This window comes from Patella vulgata, chromosome 5, assembly GCF_932274485.2.
Source record: "Patella vulgata chromosome 5, xgPatVulg1.2, whole genome shotgun sequence".
In the NCBI taxonomy this organism is placed as follows: domain Eukaryota; kingdom Metazoa; phylum Mollusca; class Gastropoda; family Patellidae; genus Patella; species Patella vulgata.
Window position 1 is genome coordinate 12479432 of NC_065883.2, and position 18359 is coordinate 12497790.

An 18359-nucleotide genomic window follows, 5' to 3' on the forward strand; every position below is an offset into this window, starting at 1 on the left:
TATATTGTTTTCATGTATATCGAATTCATTTTTTATCTGCTGGCAAGATAATAATATTCCCAGGAATGGAAAGCATATTAAATTTCCCGATATTTTGTAATGGCATTAATGATAACTAAGATGACATAAATAATATTTTTTTAAATTCTTATTCGGGCACAAATTATTGGCACCCCACAATTTCATCACATTCACTGAAAAAACATTTGTCCATTCTAAGGTTTCTGGTTCCATTCACAGCAAAAAAAAAAAAGGAAAATAATATAATCCATTTTTTTTTACATTAATGCCATCTTTCATTTTCACCTTTTCTAAATGTTCCATCATCAGTTCTGCAGCGCTGAGAATTTATTTCCTAACGTTAAATTTAATTTTCCTCTTTGATTTGGATTCTCAATGTTTTCACTTCTGAAAAATATACAAAAGTTTAATAACAGGCTATTAATTAAAGATACATTATGGGAGATTAGATAAAAAGGCTGGCAGTTCTCACTATAATAGTTAAAAACTAGATAATGTAAAGGCAATTTGCCGAAAATTTCAATCAAATTGATCCACTATGAACGGAGAATTTAGCGATTGAAATTTCGGCTTGTCTCGATCATCATTACTAAAGTCGGTACGATAAAAAACATAGTCTCGGTTATCCATTTCATGATTAAATCATGAATGAAAGTAGATCAGCAAATTGGAACATAATCCCATAAATATCGTAGGCTAGCGTTGACATCGAGAGTTGATTATGGTCTGGATAAGTTTTAAAAAAATCTAATAATATAAATAATATTTCAGGCCTAAAGAAAGACCTGCAATAGGTTGCTTTAGCTCTTGCATAATGTATGTTTAAGGCCATACAAAAAAATAATCTGTATCAGATAATCCTGCATCATTTAAAAGGGCTGCATGACCTGTTATTTTTGCAACAAATAAAGAATAAACACAATGTCATTAATTACCTCATGTAAATATTTTCCCTCAGCAAAAATTTTAAGTGTACGCATCTACGCAACACTGATACCATAAATGTTAATGGTAATCATGAATGACACAAGATAATCATAGATTCCTATAAACAACATAAGGTACATATAGTGCCTCGAAATTTGACGTGGGAATTCATTTAGCCCTGTAGTGATACTTTGATAAAATAAAAAGCACAAAATGACCACAAGATACTAACATTACAACTTGTGTATCGTGTAGTTGTGTTGTTTTAGCAGGAGTTTTAGAGCAGTGTTGAGTAATTAATTAGTCTGTTAATTACTCAACACCTTTGGAGAAACTAAAAAGTTATATTTATTTAGAAAGACCCTTTGAACTACACAACAGTAATAACTCAATCAATGGATTTGATCAGTTTTCCCAACAATGGTTTGAAACTAAACATTAAATACAGAAACTCCTGCTGCTAAAACAACACAACTGAATGATTCGGAGCAGTGTTAGCATCAAATCATAATGGTTTTTACTTCTTGCAGTTTTAGAAATATTTGGTCTTTTATTGTGTTACCAAGTTATAAATAAGAACATGGACAATAACTTATGGAGTTGGCTGTGGGTTTTTTGTTTTTTTTCACCCCATCCAAACAACTAGATGTTGTTGCTGCACCACCAGGTATACGAGCCACTGTCTGCTCACTGCACCACCACAGCTTAAGCTTTATATTTTAAGAAGTAAAGTATATATCATACTGTTACGTCAACTTACGTTTCTTGTACAGCCGGTGCTTTGCTTCCACCCAGAGACGGAAAGTCCATTTCACTTGATATATTTGGAGCATTTTTTTTACCCATTCTAACACGTGGGCCAGAAGCAGGGGTTGAGCTAGAACTACCAGCACTACCTCTCATACTAGGAGGGACATATTTTCCTACAGTTTTAGGGGCATCTTCCTTGGGTTTTTCTGGTTCTGGAGCAGCCACAACTGAAATAACCAATTTATGCTGCTCATTCATTTTTAAAAAAACATGCATTTTGTGCTTAGATTTCATTAAAGCCCTGGTATAATACTAAATTAAAGGTTAGATATTTCAAATACACTGATCTTGTGTAAATATGTTTGTTTTGTTAATTTATTGTTTGTTAGGATCTGACATGTACGCAGGGGCGGATTGGGCCATTGGGCGATAGCTCGAAGGGCCGGTCAGACAAAAAATGAAAAAAAATAATTTTGTCCAATTCGTCTAAAAAAACCTTTTCTGCTGAACATTATATGGTGGGGTGTGTGTGTGTGGGTGTGTGTGTATTGGACCGGCCATGGAGCGATGATGACCATGTATGGATTCTGGATTGGGCTGGTATAATAGACTTTCTGGGCCGGGTCTGCTGGGTGTGGGCCGGAATTCGGAATCCTGCAATGGAGATTCCGAATTTCATCCTTAAATTTCATCGGATTCACCCGACACTGTCGCCAGAAACGTCTGCCGATGGTTCGTAACTCAAAAAAAAAATTCAATTTTAAGGCCTCGGCAAAATTTGATGATAGCTGGTCTTGACGATACAATGATAATACGTTAATTAATAATATGATAATTTCACAGGTTGATGGTTGTAAATTACTTGCAGGTCAGGGTTTTGGCCTAAATTAATCGATTTATGAGATATATTATTTGACAGAGATTATAATCAGATATTCCACCAAATCGCATATTTAGGGTTCATTTTTCAAAATTTTAATGGGGGAGAGCCCCCGGAACCCCCATCCGGTCTCCGCGGTCAGTAAAAGGGGCCGATCCGACACGGGAGCCCGGGCTGTTTCCCGGCCCCAATCCGCCCCTGCATGTACGTACATCAATTGACCTTGTTTCACTGACCACCAACGACAATTATATTTTATTGGAGAGGACTCCTTGTAAGTTTGAGATAGAGAGAGAGAGAGACACACACACACACAATCTAGATCATTTCGAGACTAACACATGGTTCAATTCTATTTCAATAATTCGCTTGCACGTAGGGGCCTCTAGCAGTGGCAGGAAACCGGAGGGCCCAGAGAAAATCCACGACGACCCTATTCCTTGTCACATACAACCAGGGAATCAAACCCATGCCAGTTGACTAATGACAGACCTTATGATACAGTGCGCACATGCTAACCATTCGGCTATCCAACCCCCCATAAGTTTTAGTAACTTTTGTCCAATCCATTTGCTTATCAAATATGATTACCATTTACTTTAAAGTAATAAAATATGTTTATAATTAAACTATTCAAAGGTTAGATACAGAACTTAAGTTCATCCACAATCCAAAAATAATTCTGGTCATTTAAAGTTTACACTGGTTTCTATTAATTCCACACCCACATCTGTCTTAGAAAAATATAATTTCTAACTCAGATTTTAATTCCAAAATGGTTCTGATATTCATAAATACATCACAGTCCCAAAAACTTTGGTATCATAACTGAAGTTATCTGATTTTTAAAATAAAAAAATCAATACTAGATCAAGGCCAAAAAAAATACATCTCCGTGGCTGTAATTTTACGATGCGATAAGAGGGAACATTATAGATAAATTTTATCAGGTATGTTTCTACCACATAGATTGCATACGTATTACACATGTTTTCCCAACTTTCACAGGCCAGAGGTAGTGACGTATCTTTGGAAACATATACATGTGTACATGTATACATGTAGACAACTTCAGAGATATTCTCAATAACACCTTGCCTCTTAAGACAGTGATTAAATATACGGTTACCTGGTGCTGGCGCTGAGGGAGCTGCGCCTTGTTTCCAGGGACCTTGCGTTAAATCACGAGTGCATTTTGCAGAACTGTCATTTTCTTCTTCTTGAGACACTTCTTGTTCCTCCTCATCTTTTTCTTCATTTGGATCACGTCTAGTAAACAGAAGTCAATTAAAAGTATTAAAGATACATTATGGGAGATTAGATAAAGAGCTGGCAGTTATCACTATAATAGTTAAAAACTAGATAATGTAAAGGGAACTTGCTGAAAATTTCAGTCAAATTGATCCACTCTGAACCGAGAATTTAGCGACTGAATTTTCGGCCTAGCTTTGATCATAATTACTGAACTCAGTATGATAAAAAAAACATAGTCTTGATTATCCATTTCATGATTAAATCATGAATGAAAGTTGAGAAGCAAATCAAATCCTAATCCAGTAAATATTGCAGCCTAGAGATGACATCGAGAGTTGATTATGGTCTAGATAAGTTAAAGATACATTATGTAAGATTTAGATAAAGAACTAGCCATTCTTGCTATAATAGTTCGGAAGTAGATGATGTAAAATGAATAATTTGAAAATTTCATTCAAATTACTCGATTGCAAGCGAAGATATTAGCCGTTGAAGGTTTGACAGACGTGTACAATAATTTCAACCACCGTACTGGTTGATCGAAGCTAAGTCTCGGTCCTCCATATTTGATTAAATCAAAGTATCTCTGAACCATTCTAATCTATTTAATATCGGAGAAATCTGATGCCATCGAGAGTTGATTAAGGCCTGGATCAGTTAATTAATGTCTAATTAATACTTTAGAAAACATTTCAGGCCTAAAGAAAGACCTGCAATAGGCAGATTTAGCTCTTGCATAATGCATGTTTAATTAATGTCTAATTAATAATTTGGATAACATTTGAGGCCTAAAGAAAGGCCTGCAATAGGCAGATTTAGCTCTTGCATAAAGTATGTTTAACAAAAGTAAATTTAAACTAGAACTGCGAAGCAGTAATGACGGGTTTCACCGGTGCCACGTTACCCTTGAACTTATGTCACTTCCGGTACCAATGAAACCGTTAAACAGGTTTCCACATAAGCATTGCACACATGAAATAAAATGGACGCAGAAACAACCAAATCCAGCAATCAATTCATTTGCTACATGTCAGTGATCCTGTCAAAATTACATTACTTCCGGTGATAATGAAAATGTTAAATTGGTTTATGAAATCAGAAATAGCATCATCACATGTTGAAAATTTTATGTAAATCCTATAATAATTGCCACCTTTATAGACCAAAAACCTTGAAAAATGACTTGTAGAAAATCGCCTATTTCTCTGCAACCGTACAAGTTAGAAACCATTTTGAGGTATCTGTATGATCGAATGAGTTCATTCTATTTGTTGATTGGAATCAAATATCATAATTTTAAAAACATTACAAATCTGATTCATTTGAATAAAATATCTGTTTTGAAGGCTAAAAATACAGTTTTTGCCAAAATGACGTTACTTCCGGTGATAATGAAAATCTTAAATTACTTGTATGATATCGTAAATGGCATTATGTATCACACAGTGAAAATTTCATGAAAATCGAATAATAATTGACACTTTTATTTACAAAAAAACCTTAAAAAGTGACCTGTTGAAAATTGCCTATTTCTCCGCAACTGAACAAGTTAGAAACCATTTTGTGATATCTATATGATCGTAAGGGTTCATTGTATTAGTTGATTTGAATCAAATATCAAAATTTTAAACAAATAACAAATATGACTCATTTGAATAAATTACTGGTTTCGAAGGCTATAAATACAATTTTTGCCCAAATTACGTCATTTCCGGTGATATTGAAAATGTTAAATTGGTTTGACCTAGTTAAAATTGACATTACACATCAAATGGTGTCACTTTTATGAAAATCGAATAATAATTGACTCTTTTACAGGCAAACTAGCGTAAAAAGTGACTCATGCAAAATTGCCCATTTCTCGGCAACTGCGTATATTACAAATTAATTTTCACATACATTCTCTCCGTATAGATTATTGCTACGAGTTTATGAAAGTTACGAAGTAATATTTTAAAATATGAAAACGCTGGATGGGTTGTAAATAGCTTAATTTTACACCTTTTTTCACCTTTTAATCGAAATAGCCCGAAAACGGAATCGAAATTAAAAAAAATGGTCCCAACATTTTGTGCGCCTTTAAAGGGCGCACAATTTCAGTTATACCAGATTTGAAAAAAATAATATTTGCTTTCGAAAAATGGTACCTAACTGTCAAAATTGTAGTTTTTTGTCAATTTACGCCACTTCCGGTGCCGACAGATAACACTATTGGTAACAAAAAAAATGACAATTGAGACAACGGGGCATATGAACTTTGTTTTATACAAATCGAACAATAAATAATTAATCTAGGACTGAAAAACTGAATTAGCCAATGGGGGCCAAGGAAAATTACCGAGACAAAAAATTTTCACATTTTTGCCCAAGTCAGAGGACTCGTTATATTTGTGTAAAACACGATTAAAAAATATTCATAAATAAAAAAGTTTTTTGTAAAAATTTAAATTTTCTAAATTTAGCGCCTAATATCTGCGAAGATTTGCCGAAAATCAAAAATCAAAAGTAGCGTAGCTATGTGCCCCGTCTCCGGCTATGCCAAAATGCATCGAAAGTTAAAATCCAATGATTATTGTTAAAATTACTGCAATATTTCTAAAAACGATAGCTTCGGTGATTTCGGACATTTCGCATTGTCGCAGAACGTTCAAAATAGCTTTATCCTCTAAGTCACACCCACTTTCCCAGTAAAACCGAAGAAATCGTAACGATGCGACAAGTAGTTGCTGAGATCTACTCAAAACAAAAGAAGAATAATAATAATAAGAATAATAATTTTAACAAAAACAATAGTGTTTCACACAAGCTTCGCAGTGTGAAACCCTAATTAACCAAATTTTCTATAATTCACTTCACTTACGATATTTGTAAACTTTGTATCCTCAAACCAGAATAATCTTTTTCCTGTTCTTCTTCAAAATCCTGCCAGTCTTCCGTTTCCTATAATTACATAATACAATTTACTGTTAAAGCCGAATAGTAATATACAGAGAGATGGAGAGAAAGAGGGCTAATCATCGACTCAACACTAACATACATGTATGTTACAATTTCATTTCAATAATTCACTTGCGCGTAGGGGTCTATAAAGAAGTTTGAGGAAAACCCACAAGGTTTGGTAGGTGACCCTACTCCTTTTCATGTAAAGCTTCAGATCGAAACCACTCCACTTGTCTCACTGATTAATCATATGATTTAAAGAGTCCATGTTAGACCATACAAGTACCGTACTTGGTCAACAATCAGGATTTCTCAAGCTGGGACTCTGACTTCACATCAACATTCACTTGTGACCGAATAAAAATTTGCTATCAAATTGAAATAAATGAAATGAAATGGGGTTTAATATTCACTTGTGACCAAATCAAAATTTGCTATCAAATTGAAATAAATGAAATGAAATGGGGTTTAACAGTAACGTCCAGCTGTTCCGCTCCAACTGGGCTAATGAAGATGGACATATGTCATACAGAGCTGAGCGCTATGTGGGAAATTACTTAGCCTAAATTATAAATTAGTGTGGTGAGGGTGACTACTGCCTGTGATACAAATATGCAAAAAAATTCAATATCCATATTGATATAAAAATTATGCTCATTCACGTTTAAATTTCGTTTTGTAATTCATATTAAATCATATTCAATCATTCAATGTGGTGAATGATAAAACCTCATAAAAATGAATATTGATTCCTATGGCTAAAATAATGACATTCATGTTATGTGTATCAACCTTTAATTTGTCGCCGATAATGTCTTTTGATGCCCGATCTGTCAAACCAGCTTGATTCTCGGTTTCCTTTTCTCTTTTTTGCCTCTGCTTTCTTGCGTGTCTTTCATCCATTTGTGACAATAATTCACTCGTAGTTGTAGTCATTTTTGATTTAGATTTCTTTTTATTTTTGTCCTTTTTGGCAAAGAAATCGTCGATGCTAGAATCTTCTTCCATATTGGGATAATTGATATTGAATCAAACTGTTATTTTCAACAAGAAAACCGGCGAAGTTTATTGCCACAACACACATGCGACCATTAAATCAACATGCGCATTATTACCGGAAGTCAATGTGATATAATACGCTCGGTCCGCAGCAGTAGGTTATTTTCGATAATTTTGATTTTACAACAAATTATTAATTAGCACCTATATTCATCTAATTACTGTTGTGAATATTTCATATAATTTCAAGAAAGAGTGGTTATTTGATGATTTAACAAAATATTTGACGGGTGTCTTAAATGGAGTTATTTCCCCTAGGCCACAAAACAAACGTGCAAGCAAGTATGTACTTGCAATACTTAAAATTTCATGATGAAAGTAAAGGCGTAAAGATAAGAACAAGAAAAATAAATATATTTTATTGTAATAATATGCACAAGTAGTGGCGATGTTAAGTAGGAAATTTGGGCGCTGTTGGTTGATCTGACTACTATTTTCATTCATCTTTTCATTTCTGTTTTTCATCTCTTTTACTTTTATCCTAGTTAGGGATATGGTTTCCGGAGGTTCGTGGCTAGGTTTAAGAATTTGGGGGGAGAGGTTAAGTCTCCACATAAGCACTGACCTAGGATGATGAAAAATTAGTTCGTGATATTTCCTAGTTTTATTAAAATACATACAATACATTAGATTTATATACAAAGGCGATTTCACTGTTTATTGGTGTTGGTGGCGCTGATGGTCTTCCTTGGGTGGTGCTTCTGGTATTCTGGTATTGTTGTTTCTGAAGAGAAAAGAAAATAAATTTGAGGCTCTCGGGAGAGAGCCACATTAGTGTGTTTCCTACAACGGATTGGATTTTATAAAAAAATCGTGTTTGTTCCACATCACCGGGTTACGGCTAGGGATTCTTATATCTAATTGATTTTAATTACTAACGGTTAGGCATAGGATTTGATATATGGTTTGTTTTGGGTCAGGGTGGAGACTGGTCTTATTTAATCTAATTTACTGTGCACTAGGATGTCGTTCAGATTTTTATTTTTAGAATATGCAATTATAAGTTTCTGTGTGAATATTTTCGGGTGATTTTCTTGGAGATCAGCCTGTAGTGTTTTCTGATGAGTTTGGATGCTGTTGCGCTAAATGGAACTACAAAAGGGGCTATTGCGCTAGCCGTATGAATTGTCTGATCGGTGACCGTTAATTCTTTCCCTAAGTGCATTTTGAGTCTCCCCTACGTATTGCTTGTCACATTGTCTGCATGAAATTAGATAAATTATGTTTGAACTACTGCATGAAAGTTGGTCTAAATATTGGGAATTGTGTGCCAGATGTTTTGTTATGGAAATGGTCGGATATGTTTAATATTTTGCATGTTTGACATCTTGGATGGCCACAAGTTTCGGTTTTTACTGCTGATTGCATATTATTTGTTTCTTTGGCGGCAAGTTCAGCTAGAGTGTTGTTTTTTATACATTGTAGATAGCGTTTGGGGTATCCCCTTCCTCTTAGTTAGCGTCGAATAGGCATACTTATACAATTAACAGAGGATGGGTAGGAAAGTTTGGTGGACAAGATTGTGAAATCCATCAAGATACTTAGGCTAGGTTGGTTTACAGTGTCGCATTTTTGTTTGTAAATCGTAAGTAATTTGAATTTGTCAAATTTACTAACTAGAAATACCCGAAGACTGACGTTACGAACTACCGACAATAACCTTAACCATAAACAAATGCATTACATAAACTTGGTAAGGTTGCTCATTCGTCTCTCGCAGACGTCTGTCTGGCTCTGCCGTCTGTAACCCGAAATGATTCGGGCATACCGGGTTCTGCCCCCCACCCCTGACAGTCATCGAGCCCGTACGCCGATGGTTTGATGTCCTACGGTTCTGAACCATTCTGGATGATGAAGATGGACAAACGCCATACTGTGGGCTTTGACATTTTCCACGGATAGAGTCGTTTACGCCTACATTTCCCACGGATAGAGGCGTTTACGCCTACATTTTCCATGGATAGAGGCGGTTACGCCTGCATTTTCCTCGAATTCCAACTGTGAAGGGTTGTTTTACGCACACGTCAACACGTATACACAGACAAAACTCTACATTAAGTCCCTGGAAAGGGGCAACCACGATGGAAATTTCTGAAGAACTTTCTCAGGCAACACCAGGACCGAACCGGGTTAATGAGTCAATAGCCTATATTGCTACAATAAAATACCACTTCACAATAATCAAACTCTTCAATATCTAAATCAATATTAAGGACAGCTACTCTTTTTTTTAGAACGATACCCAACAAAGATTTTCTTTATTTAATTATCCCGTAGTTACATTACCATCATCATTAAAATTGCAGTTACATGTACCACCTATGTATCATGCGTTTTAGCTGTGTGCCACATTCTAACGGCGTTTTCACATTTGTTTTTATAAAGTTAAATTTCGCCTTTGTGAAAGCTGCCAATAAAACTACCCTAATATTTAAAAACTACGTCATTTATATATGTTATTTTGTCTTCCGCCGAATTTCTTCGTTCATTTGATGTGATATTTAAAACTTCACAATGCGATTGATACCACGGTGTCACGTAACCTTTATAGTATTTCACCCACGAAAACACTAAAGCTTTGTTTTTCACATTTAGGTCCTTTATGGCCAGATAAACATCGTAAATGTGACTATTTAGTTTTGAAATAATATTTTTGCTGTACAAGCCATCAACAGGTACTTGCAGTTTTCTGTGAGCAACGCCTTCGTCGTTTATTAACCCACATTTTAATGTCGAGGTTGGTTGATCTAAAAACAACAATAAATCACGAAGAGTTTCTACTGGATTTGTCTTCAGGCCGTCGTAAAACACCAAGTGTAATGGTCCAGGGAACTTCAACCAAGATTCTACAAAACGAATCCATATTCTAATCAGATTTGAGATGTTCTTTGGCCACGCTGTAAAATACAAGAAATATAATAAAATTCGCAAACTGTCCCCACAATTAGCTGTATAGCCATATTAGTGGCGGGCCTCGAGCACAATCCATGAATATGCTTACATCAGAGACGGAGTTGGGATCGGATGCTCTTGGGCTTGACAACGTGAAGGTCTCCACTATAGGTGCCCATCACACCGCGGATTTGGGAAAGCATTTGAAAAACTAAGTGCAAATGGTGCTTTCTAGAGTGTAACTTCGGATGGGACGAAAAACCGAGGTCCCGTGTACATATTGGCAGTTGGAATTCAATGTAAGAGTAGGTCGTAGCGCCGCTGTCCGGGCACAATTTTCCTATATAACACTGTATGACCTACTTCATTAGCCCCGTCGGAGCAGAACAGTAGGACGTTAAACCTCACTTCATTTCATTTCATTTCTAGAGAATAACCTAAGAACGCAACCTACCAGAGACTACTTTGCTTATCAATTTATCAAAAACTACGTAAATTCAAGACTAAATAACCCCTCCCCCTCCTCAACCAACTCTACATGGGAACATTAACCTCTTTAATGGGTCCTCCGATACCACTCGCTTCTTGTGGGTCCAACCCCTGCTTAATCACATCTCACCTTTTTCCGAAGCTCACATGTTTTTATAGATAATATTTTCGTATTCGAGAAGAAATGCGTCATCGTGATCTGGCAGATAAAGAGGGTCAAGGAGAGGCCTGCACTTAATTTCTTCCGATTCCTTGACTTCAAAATCAAACATAAGATACAAACTTCTCTCAAAATATTGTCCACATATACCCTTCTAAAAATCATAGCACAAAAAATGAGAAATAGTTTCCGAAAAACTAAAACTCACACCCCGTGTGGAAGCTTTTAATCTTTACCATTATGAAAGATCATGTATATATTTTCCTACCCGAACAGAATTTTTGTGGAGAAACAGTGGCCGTGTGGTTATCTGTTAGAGCAAGCTGAAACCATGATAAAATGGCATCGTATGGATTTCTTAAAAGAAGAATAGCTTTCTTGTAGTGCCCATCTATTCCTCTTTGATCATCATATCTGTGGTGAGTCTTGACAACAAGGACCGATCCGCCGGTAATTCCTTCTCCTAGATATCCATTGTCTATCATAAATTTCTCATCGTCCACAGAACCCGTGTAAATACCTGCAATGAAATTAATCTCGTATTCATTTCCTGCATGTAAGACTGTCAATCAAAGTGTGTCTAAGTATTCTGATTGGACAAACAACTGTGGCAGGTCGTTAAAAATGGTGCGCAAATCGAAGACTATAGATAATTGGTACGAAAAATGGTTACGATGGGATAAATATTAATGGAGATATTTCAAAATGAAAACTACTTGCACTATGAAGTATATGTAACCATATTGAATGAATCAATTTTGAATGCAGGGGTAATTAGATGAGTCTGTAAACCACATCTCCATTATATTGGTTCTCGTTGGTGATTAATAGGCCTCGCCCATACGCCTTTCCGATTGGCCTGTTATATTGATGTTGCTTTGGCCACGCCTTGGCTATGTATTATACCATGATATCTAATTGACAATGTTAGGGTGGCCCATGTACTCACAGAAATACAGTCCACCGCTGATAGTTCGAGACTACCACTGAAGCGTGCACATTCGCCGTGCCGAGACCAACTTTCTGACAGTATGATACTATAAATAGCCATGGCACATGCAATTCTCTACAAATTTATCAACTATTACAGCCGTAAAAAATTTATTGTTGACGATTTTGAATAGCAGTAAAATTAAGCTTCTTGGTTATTACAGCAGATTTAGAAATTACGTTCGTTTCATTTTTTAAATCGCTTTATCATTAACTGTACCGTTAAGAGCGGCATCTTTTGGTTTAGTACAAATAATATCTCTGAAACACTCAGGTTAGGCAAGAACATGATACTAGCAGTAGTTTCATTTTACTTTTACAAGCTTCTTAAAACGATTGTTGAGCTACCTAACGTGCTTATTTCTAAATTCAATTTCTTGTTCTAGCTTTCTGTTATGTTTCGTAAAAAAGTAGTCTTGATTATCCCGACCTGTCAATCAGACGTAGAATGGTCGATAGACTGGTTAAGCGAGACTAATTTCAAAACAAGGGCACGTAACCTATCTTTTACTCAAAAGTGTCTGGATGTTATGGACGACTCTTGGAACCAGTTTTCAGTCTATTATTTATACGTGATTAATGGCCATAGCTTATTAAGTACAACATGATCGTTTATTTAGTGACTATAATTGTGTGGAACTGATTTGAGGCTTGGCATATATATAAGTATTGTGGCGTAATTGTCGAGATATATGGAGATATTTATTTATGGTGGGTCACCCTATTACTAATTGTATTTTTGGATGAGTTGGGGTCAGTAGCGGATCTAGCAGCTGTGAATAGGGGAGAGGGCGGTTCCACAATCCCAATCCACAATGAATGTCCATAAAATACTGGCTATAACAATGTCTGAGCGCCCAGGTAGAACATAGATCGTATTGCTTATATAGTTGTTCGGCGATCTTATATCGCCTAAAAGCAGTTTTATTCAAGTTTACATAAACTTCATGTCATATTATCATTGTTATTGATTTTTGTCAACCTCAGAGAAGTGACTATATAACACTGAGCAACCTGAAGGCGAGGGTGGGGTGGTCTGGGGGATGGAAGAATGACGATATAATGGAATCGAGCAGACAGCTACGTATAATATTTATGTAACTGAGGTTTCAGATAATATGTAACTTGGGACTGGGTCTGAGGGGACTTTGTCTCACGGGGGCGCTTACTTGTTGTCGTGCTTCCGCCCCAATCCGCGCCTGGTTAGGATCGACAGTACTACACTGTATATGTTAATACCGCTAACAAATTTCCGCTAAAGTTTTTGTACTTACCACGGCCGATTGGGTGATCTAGCCCAAGAAGTAAGATCGCCCGCAGTTAGGTCTAAATATTAAGGTCGCCTGCAGATTTCGTCAAGGTCACGCGATAAGCTTACCCCTAGCCCTAAATCTCGTCAACAATAACGTGACCTAACCTTAATTACATCTCGTGACCTTGACGAAAGGTGCAGGTGGTCTTAATATTTAGACCTGATGACCGTCCGTCCAACCTCGTGAGTTTTCCCAGGGTCCTCCCACAGCTAAAGACCTAAAGCTAATTAATGAACCATATGATAGTCCCGAATTGACCTGATGACCGTCCGTCCAACCTCGTGAGTTTTCCCAAGGTCCTCCCACAGCTAAAGACCTAAAGCTAATTAATGAACTATATGATAGTCCCGAATTGACCAAATTTGTGTTACCCCCCTCTGCCCTCATTCTTCCTCTCTTTGCACTTACCCGTTGCTTGTTGCAATCTGTGACGCAACCAAGAATTCCCCGATCCAGGAAAACTGGCTAAAGCTGTCACTGTTAATGATAAGTTACTAAATCTGAGCTTCAATGGACACACCCTCTGATTGTTAACATGTACGAACAGTTTTTCATCTTTAGGTCTATGATTGAGTTTTAAAATTCCAGTCAATAACAATAATAAACAGATGATGAGCCAAATAAATCTGTTGTGGTACGTCCCTCGTCGACCCATCGTAAGACATTTTACAGATTACGTGTTAAATATCAAGACATGTTGTATATTAATGCTCAGTTCAACAACAAATTGACTATGAATAATTTCTATACCCTCTATTTGTATTGAATCTATTGGCGATACATTCCTTTACAATTTGAACCAAGGGCGGATCCTTTATGTAGCACTTTGACTGCCACCTTACCAGTTACTATTATCTATTTTAACTCGTCAATGCGCTCACAGTTATATGTTTTTTGCTGCACCCAAATTAACGTGTATATACCTTTGAGATTAACTGGAGCGTGAGCTTTTAATAAAAAGAAATATTTACTCAATGCATATATATACTAAAGAAGTCTTGACGATTTGTAATTAAAGGAGGCACGTCTATAACCCATTATATCCACAGTCTTCGACATTGCAAACACGACTTCTTAAATCAACATTAATGTTTTTATCTTACCGTGAATAGATGGGCTTCTGGTATCCAATATTTAAGACAAAATTGAAAATTGGCACACGACTCGCGTGCCAGAAGGCTTTCGAGCGTCATTTGTTTTATATACATTCATATTACATTATTAAATGCGTTGCGACCCATTTTTGTCCATTTCTAAGCACCAAAGAATATAGATTTAGCTCCTTTAACTACAACTGTATTCCATAGAATTGTGTCCTGTGAATTTTTAGTTTAAAGATGCATTATGCACGAGCTAAATCTGCCTATTGCAGGCCTTTCTTTAGGCCTGAAATGTTATATAAACTATTAATTAGACAATAATTAACTTATCCGGACCATAATCAACTCTCGATGCCATTGTTAGTCTAGGATATTTAGTGGATTTGAATACATTTTGTGATGGATAAATTAACGTAAAAATGGATAATCGAGACTTTGTTTATTATTATACCAACATTAGTAATGAGGATCGAGGCTAGCCCAAAATTGAATCGCTAATATCTCGGTTCAGAGTAAAGTAATCTTATTGAAATTTTTAGCATATTTTGTTTTCATTATCTATTTGTTAACTATTATTGCGAAAAGGATCAACTCTTTGTCTAACCTTTCATTATAGCACACTGTATGGTGTATGCCCATCTTCATTAGCCCTGTTCCGAGCAGAACAGTAGGACGTTAAACCTCATCTCATTTCATTTCATTTCGTTTCCTTTCATTTCTTTAAGAGTGCGGAGGGGCTGACAAGGAAAGCTGTCTAGTCGTTCGGATGGGACGAAAAACCGAGGTCCCGTGTACACATTGGCGTGCACGTAAAAGATCCCTTGGCAGTTGGAATTCGATATAAGAGTAGGCCGTAGTGCCGCTGTCCGGGCAAAATTTCCCTCATAGCCCGTCTTCATTAGCCCAGGTTAGGAGCAGAACAGTAGGACGTTAAACTCCATTTCATTTCATTTCATTTCATTTCTTTAAGAGTGTACTAGGCAGCTGTGAGATATTGCCTGTATGGTACCTCTAATATTTGCCTCTATCCGTTCTGAGATAGCAGGGGACTATTTGAGCTCGATTGTTCGACCCCCTCAGCCTGTCCGTCTGATCCACCTTTCGTAAAACAATGACCCTGCATAAAACTGATATACCGAATCATATCGCACCCCTCTCCTGTCCCTTCTCGTCCCAATCTGATTAAGACACAGATCCTATTTCTTTTCGTTTTTTATAGGATAAGGAAGAGTTGTTATATAACCCGCGTTCTGGATGATGTGAGGGATTAGCCAATGAAACGGTCTGTTATGGCAAGTTTTTGGCGTGAGGTGTACCGAACTGTGGGTAAACCGCCAGAAACAGCAGCACTGATTATTTAATCAAATGTCTGACGTCATGGGGTCAAAATCGCTCGTATGACCTCTGACGCCACCTTCCACTACAACCGGTCAGATCTTCATGTAGTGTAGGCCATCGAAAGTTTAAAAAAAACAAAGGAAATTTAGATCTGTATTTGGACCAGATTGTTCCCGTCCCGTACCGTCCCATCCGTATCCTTCCCTATTGTGTCATATTAGAGACTTTTGGCAAGTGCAATTTCCTGGTCCGTATCGCGTATCCGTATGGATTTTGCGTGTGACGTCATCAATGTCTGTGTATTTCTCATACGTGATACAGCACACGGATACGGCAGCACGTATGGAACGGCTTTCATACGGAAATGGTCCGTATAACACTGTCGTCTTTTTACCGTCTTTTTTGCTACTTTTTGACGCTGAAATGTTGCATCATATCGTTTTTATGAATCTATGTGTATCCTAGAACACGAAGGTGTATATTTGATGTGATTTTAACAGTGATAACGACTGGAATTTAATCATTATTTTTGATGGGTTTTTCTCGGAATTTATATATTTTTCCCGCCTGTATGCATACTGGTTGATCTACGGGCTAAACTTTCTGAAATGATACATTAGTGAAACCAAAAATTGCTAAAATCTGCCAAAACTCTAAAACTACATTGACGCAACGTATCACGTATACGATACGGATACGGGATACGGATGGGAAAAATCCGCTTGCCAAAAGTCTCTATTGTGTCGTACCATATCGTCTTATTGCGTACCATATCACGCCGCTGTGTTTAATTTGAGTAAGTATAACTGTATATATGTTATATATTAAACATGTACATCTACAAAATCAATACTAATACCAGTTCTTTTATTGATTATACTTATAGATCTACGTATACCAATCGACTCGCACTCAACAAACCTTTCATATTATTAAAATACGCTGAAACTAATACAAGTAATAGAAGTATGTTTGTCACTTTATTGAGTTGGGACAGATTTAGATCTCCATATATGACACTTCAAAACTTTGAGAAAATCTACAAACTTTACAAACAGTGGCAAATCGACAGTTTGGGACACAGAAGCAATCAGAAACCGGGGTTATCTTTTGCAATGCGGCCGTACAATCACAAGCCATCCCCAACCCCCTACCCGCCCCACCCCCCTCTCCGAATTAACACAAAACCCTATTCTCATCTAATGCAACAGGAACTTAATTACAAATCCCTAATAGTAGATTCGACTGTAATGTAATAAAATGTCATGGCCCGATAATGTAATAAGATGGCCTTGGCCATAAGAAATATCTAAATACGTATTTAGAGGACGTATAGGTCTATTTTTTAACATTAAAATAGACAAAAATGGACCTAAAAGCACATAGCCAAGTTATATAAATGTAAATAAAGTGATTTACATTGTTTTTTAAGAATTTTTTTTTATTGAAATTTCTAATCCATTATGTTCGATGAGATACGCGAATTATCAAAATTGAACGTTCACTCTACACCTTTTTTTTATATTATTATTTTGTCGTGTATGAACTAGCCTTTTTGTAATCCCTTCCACATAGTCTTATGGGATATGTTTTCTTCATTCATTACGAATGCCACTCGAAAACATAGAATACACGACATGCTGTATTGAATATAAAGTGTTCACTGTGTCGTAAATATTGGATATTATTATCTCGTAAGATAACAAAATCGATATGGAAATGGACCAATATTGAATTCTAATTCTTGTTTTTTTATTTCGAATAAAAACTGGATACTTCTGGGTTAGATGTTTAGCTCCTTTAATGTATGGGGGATTGGATGGTCGAATGTTTAAAGCGTGCGCGTTGTATCATAAGGTCTGTCATTGAGTCAACCGGCGTGGTTTTGATTCCCTGGTTGTACGTGACAAGGACTAGGGTCGCCTGTCCAACCTCGTGGGTTTTCTCCGGGTCCTCCGTTTTTCTCCAACTGTTAAAGACCCCTACGCGCAAGCGAATTGTTGAAATAAAATTTAACACTATGTTAGTCCCGAAATGACCTAGTTTGTGTCGAGTGGACGTTAAACCCCATTTCTCTTTTCCCCCCTCCCCTTTTATATATGAGATACTGCTTTCAGTACTGGTAATTATTGCCTCTGGTAATGTAATTACAGACAGGATAACCAAAAACCAAGATATTGATATACCCGTAGATTGATTTGCGCTTCATTGTAATTATTGACCCAATGTCTATATTTATACACCAA

General features: G+C 36.5%; 2 protein-coding genes across 2 annotated transcripts; both read right to left on the bottom strand.

Annotated features, from left to right (window-relative positions):
• Positions 1-228: 228 nt before the first annotated feature.
• Positions 229-7884, bottom strand: LOC126822248 (protein CDV3 homolog). The gene is made up of 5 exons (XM_050551029.2): positions 7565-7884; positions 6693-6772; positions 3708-3847; positions 1709-1925; positions 229-408 (listed from the first exon to the last, which is right to left on the bottom strand). Exons 1-5 carry the CDS (start codon positions 7778-7780, stop codon positions 327-329), a joined length of 735 nt encoding a protein of 244 aa, XP_050406986.1. The 5' UTR covers positions 7781-7884; the 3' UTR covers positions 229-326.
• Positions 7885-10055: 2171 nt separating this feature from the next.
• LOC126822245 (WSCD family member AAEL009094) lies at positions 10056-14391 on the bottom strand. The gene is made up of 3 exons (XM_050551026.2): positions 14084-14391; positions 11641-11892; positions 10056-10728 (listed from the first exon to the last, which is right to left on the bottom strand). Exons 1-3 carry the CDS (start codon positions 14328-14330, stop codon positions 10256-10258), a joined length of 972 nt encoding a protein of 323 aa, XP_050406983.2. The 5' UTR covers positions 14331-14391; the 3' UTR covers positions 10056-10255.
• Positions 14392-18359: the final 3968 nt, after the last annotated feature.

Excerpts from the sequence above, each read along its gene's own strand:
- LOC126822248 (XM_050551029.2), bottom strand. The coding sequence starts at position 7,780 with ATGGAAGAAGATTCTAGCATCGACGATTTCTTTGCCAAAAAGGACAAA. Across the intron at positions 6,773-7,564 it reads TTATCGGCGACAAATTAAAG|GAAACGGAAGACTGGCAGGA; the intron begins GTTGATACACAT and ends ATGTAATTATAG. Across the intron at positions 3,848-6,692 it reads ATACAAAGTTTACAAATATC|ACGTGATCCAAATGAAGAAA; the intron begins GTAAGTGAAGTG and ends TCTGTTTACTAG.
- LOC126822245 (XM_050551026.2), bottom strand. The coding sequence starts at position 14,330 with ATGGGTCGACGAGGGACGTACCACAACAGATTTATTTGGCTCATCATC. Across the intron at positions 11,893-14,083 it reads CAGATTGCAACAAGCAACGG|GTATTTACACGGGTTCTGTG; the intron begins GTAAGTGCAAAG and ends ATTTCATTGCAG. Across the intron at positions 10,729-11,640 it reads TCCACAAAAATTCTGTTCGG|CGTGGCCAAAGAACATCTCA; the intron begins GTAGGAAAATAT and ends TGTATTTTACAG.